General features: G+C 42.7%; 1 protein-coding gene across 1 annotated transcript; it reads left to right on the top strand.

Annotated features, from left to right (window-relative positions):
• The first annotated feature begins 232 nt into the window (after nt 1-232).
• On the top strand, nt 233-4101 carry LOC122664424 (transketolase, chloroplastic). The gene is made up of 7 exons (XM_043860227.1): nt 233-845; nt 1479-1569; nt 1661-1766; nt 1914-2196; nt 2293-2441; nt 2543-2696; nt 2826-4101. The coding sequence occupies exons 1-7, from the start codon at nt 360-362 to the stop codon at nt 3783-3785; spliced, it is 2229 nt and encodes a 742-aa protein (XP_043716162.1). The 5' UTR covers nt 233-359; the 3' UTR covers nt 3786-4101.
• Nucleotides 4102-4330: the final 229 nt, after the last annotated feature.

The following is a 4330-nucleotide window of genomic DNA, read 5'->3' as shown; positions in this document are numbered from 1 at the left end:
AATAAAAATAAGATAAAAATGAAAGGCAAGCATTCTCTACCCATACTCAACGGTCAGGAAAAAATCTCCTCTAAATCTAACGGTATAACGGTGAATCATCATCGTATGTACCAGAGAAGATATAAAGATTTGTTTGTTGGGTCTCTTCCTCTGCCATTCTTCATTTCTTCTTCCTCTTGCTCTGTCGTCAACCTCTGAAACCCAGTTTTCTACAAATTAGAGAGACGAAGAGAGACTTCTCCAGTCACTCGTCTCTCCATATTTTTCAATTCCCTTGTAATTTCTTTTCTTTCTTCTCATCTTCTCTGCATCAGGAGTGGTTTTAACTCGAGCCCCCTGTTTCTATAGCGGAAGAAACTATGGCGACCTCCTCTTCCCTCACCGTCTCCCAAGCTCTTGTGGGTCGTACCACCATTTCCCACTCTGGCTCCACCTCTCATTCTGACTGTCTTGCCCTCCCTGGCTTCAGACTCAGCACTCTCTCTGGAAGAGGCATCAAATCCCAGTCTCTTCGCATCGCTGGTTCCCTCAAGCGCGTGAGCTCTCGTTCTTCCATCCGTGCGGCCGCTGTGGAGACCCTGAACAAGACAGAGACGAGTTTAGTAGAGAAATCGATCAATACGATTAGGTTCCTCGCGATCGATGCCGTCGAGAAGGCCAATTCTGGGCACCCCGGTTTGCCGATGGGCTGCGCTCCCATGGGTCATATTTTGTACGATGAGTTGATGAAATACAACCCTAAAAATCCCAAATGGTTCAACCGTGACCGCTTCGTGCTCTCTGCTGGACATGGTTGCATGTTACAGTATGCTCTGCTTCATCTTGCTGGATTCGACAGTGTAAAGGTTCGTCTTTCGATTGTTTCGGTTGATTGTATCTGGGCTGCGGATGCTTTTGGTTAGCTTCTTTTTTCCCTTCCATTACATTCATGGGTTATTTTGGATCTATGCTTTCAGATTTTGGTATTTACCTCGTTCTTTTTTATGGATAACTTTAATTAATCATAACTTTATATTAAATGTTGGAATCAGTCGTTCCTTGCATTCTGCGACAGAAATGTATATTTGAGAATTATGTTACACTTGGTTTTCTTCAACGGTTAATTGATCAATAGAATCCTCTGCGGTCTTTTGTTCTTGCCAGGAATAACTACAGAAATTTGTTTTAGTAGGTTTATGATATCCGTGTTTCTGTTTGAGCAGTTGATTTTCTTTCTTCACATCCTCGAGGAGGATCAGATTATAGGATACCCATATGCTCTGTTACTTGGATGATTGTGTTCTCATACGTAGTTTTTTGTGAAACGAATTCAAGGATACCCTCGTTTTGTTTTCTTATGTCTGCTTATCTTTTCTCATTTCTGCTAAAGCAGATTTAAGGTACCCATTTGTGTGCCCTTCTAATCTTTTGGTTTCTGTCTTGTTCCGATTATGGTTCCTTCTTGCTAAATCCTTCTATGATACAATTCCATCTTCTAGGAAGAAGACTTGAAGGCTTTCCGTCAGTGGGGAAGCAAAACTCCTGGTCACCCTGAAAACTTTGAGACACTTGGTGTTGAAGTAACTACAGGTTGGTCTATATCTCTGATGCTAAATTCTTCCATTCTCTTACATTAGAAACCTGATAATTCTTTGTTGTATTCCAATTTCTCTTTCTGTAGGTCCTCTTGGTCAGGGTATCGCCAATGCCGTTGGGCTGGCACTTGCAGAGAAGCACTTGGCTGCTCGTTATAACAAACCTGACTCCGAGATTGTTGACCATTACACGTGAGATTTCCAAATTATCATGATGTATTTATTTGATTCTGTTGATTTGTATATTCCCTTAGACTACATATTAGTTTCAATGATTTTGTCTTCCTGTTATCCATGATAATTGCCTTAACTTATTTCTTTTGTTTGTTGTTACCCCAGATATTGTATATTGGGAGATGGTTGTCAAATGGAAGGTATCTCAAATGAAGCTTGCTCCCTTGCTGGGCACTGGGGACTTGGTAAGTTGATTGCTTTCTATGATGACAACCACATCTCCATTGACGGAGACACAGAGATTGCATTTACCGAGTCCGTCGACATCCGTTTTGAGGGTCTTGGTTGGCATGTGATTTGGGTAAAGAATGGTAACACTGGATATGACGAGATTCGTGAGGCCATTAAGGAAGCAAAGGCTGTCAAAGACAAACCCACCCTGATCAAGGTTAAATTGTTACCCATCCAATACAGTTCTGATCTTTTTTATATCAGTTTGAAGTAAAGTTGGGTAACAACTTTGTTAAGTCTGATCCTTTTACAGGTCACTACTACCATTGGTTATGGGTCCCCGAACAAGGCAAACTCATATAGTGTACACGGGAGTGCTTTGGGTGCGAAAGAAGTGGATGCAACAAGGCAGAACCTTGGATGGCCGCATGAGCCTTTCCATGTTCCTGAGGAAGTGAAGAAGTAAAGCAATTAAAATTGGATTGCCCCCTATTCTTGCCACTTGATTTGATTTGACGTATTCTAGTGGTTTGTGAATGAATTTTGTCACTCTTGTTTCACAGGCACTGGAGCCGCCACATTCCTGAAGGTGCTGCTCTTGAATCTGAATGGAATGCCAAGTTTGCAGAGTATGAGAAGAAGTATAAGGAGGAAGCTGCGGAATTGAAGTCCATTATCAATGGTGAACTGCCTGCTGGTTGGGAGAAGGCTCTTCCGGTGAGTATCACCGGTCAATTTGATTGTTCTTGATTGTACCTTTTGCTGTCTTGTATATGCTCATCTTGGTTGTGAACTTCGCGTTGAGAATTGGGCTAAAGTCCATGCTACTTGTTTGCTTGCTCCCAGACTTACACTACAGAGAGCCCTGCAGACGCCACCAGAAATCTCTCTCAACAGTGCCTCAATGCACTTGCAAAAGTTCTCCCTGGTTTACTTGGTGGTAGTGCAGATCTTGCATCCTCCAATATGACCTTACTGAAGATGTTTGGGGACTTTCAAAAGAACACCCCAGAGGAGAGGAATGTCCGTTTTGGTGTTAGGGAGCATGGTATGGGTGCCATCTGCAATGGCATTGGCCTGCACAGCCCTGGTCTTTTCCCCTATTGTGCCACCTTCTTTGTGTTTACTGACTACATGAGGGCTGCAATTAGGATCTCTGCTTTGAGTGAGACTGGAGTCATTTATGTGATGACCCATGATTCAATTGGTCTTGGAGAGGATGGGCCAACCCATCAGCCAATTGAGCATTTGGCTAGCTTCAGGGCCATGCCTAACATCCTGATGCTCCGCCCTGCGGATGGGAATGAGACTGCTGGTGCATACAAGGTTGCAGTTCTCAACAGGAAGAGACCATCAATCCTTGCCCTGTCTCGTCAAAAGCTTCCCCATCTTTCTGGAACATCCGTTGAAGGAGTTGAGAAGGGAGGGTACACTATATCAGATAATTCTTCAGGAAACAAGCCAGATGTTATCTTGATTGGTACTGGTTCTGAATTGGCGATTGCTGCAAAGGCTGCCGATGAGCTCCGGAAGGAAGGGAAAGCAGTCCGGGTTGTCTCTTTTGTAAGCTGGGAGTTGTTTGATGACCAGTCAGACGAATACAAGGAGAGTGTCCTTCCATCTGCTGTTACGGCCAGGGTAAGTATCGAGGCAGGATCAACATTCGGATGGGGGAAGATTGTGGGTACCAAGGGGAAGGCAATTGGAATTGACAAGTTTGGGGCAAGTGCACCTGCAGGAAAAATATACAAGGAATACGGTATTACAGCTGAGGCTGTCATTGCAGCAGCCAAAGCAATTTGCTAGAGGCCTTATTAGTTTCATTTCACTACCTTATTTTATTTGGCATTTGGGTTTTGGTTCCAGCATTCCAAGTTTGAAGATACAGTGAAGAAGCCCGAGTCTGGAGAGCTTGTGAGTCAGTAAATGGCCTAATGTAATAAAATAAGAAGAGAATCTTTAAATTTTTTTTTTTTTTTTTCCATATTTCCTGTTATGTTCATCAATGGAGCCCAGTTAAAAGCCTCCAACTTCGAATCAGGAGCAAGAGTACTCAAGGGATGATCAATGTTGATGAAAATCTGTAAGAACAATGGATGATTTATTTTTCATTTTTGTAATATTTTGAAGGTTTTAGTTATCACAAATTACCACCTTCATGTGCATTGTGTTCTCTTTGTTGATTTGAAGAACAACATATGCACTTGTGTATGGAACTTGGGAGGCAGATGCTGTTTATAGTTTAGACCCAGTGAGTGAGTGAGTGCCTTTGAAGTGAGCAGGATTGCTTGCTCTTTTGCCTTTACTGAAAGGGATTTTCTTTATCCAGTTGATATGTGGAGATAGAATAT

The sequence above is a fragment of the Telopea speciosissima genome, chromosome 1 (assembly GCF_018873765.1).
Source record: "Telopea speciosissima isolate NSW1024214 ecotype Mountain lineage chromosome 1, Tspe_v1, whole genome shotgun sequence".
NCBI lineage: Eukaryota > Viridiplantae > Streptophyta > Magnoliopsida > Proteales > Proteaceae > Telopea > Telopea speciosissima.
The sequence above is the reverse complement of the archived record's forward strand: the minus strand, read 5'-3'. Positions and strand labels throughout refer to the sequence as shown.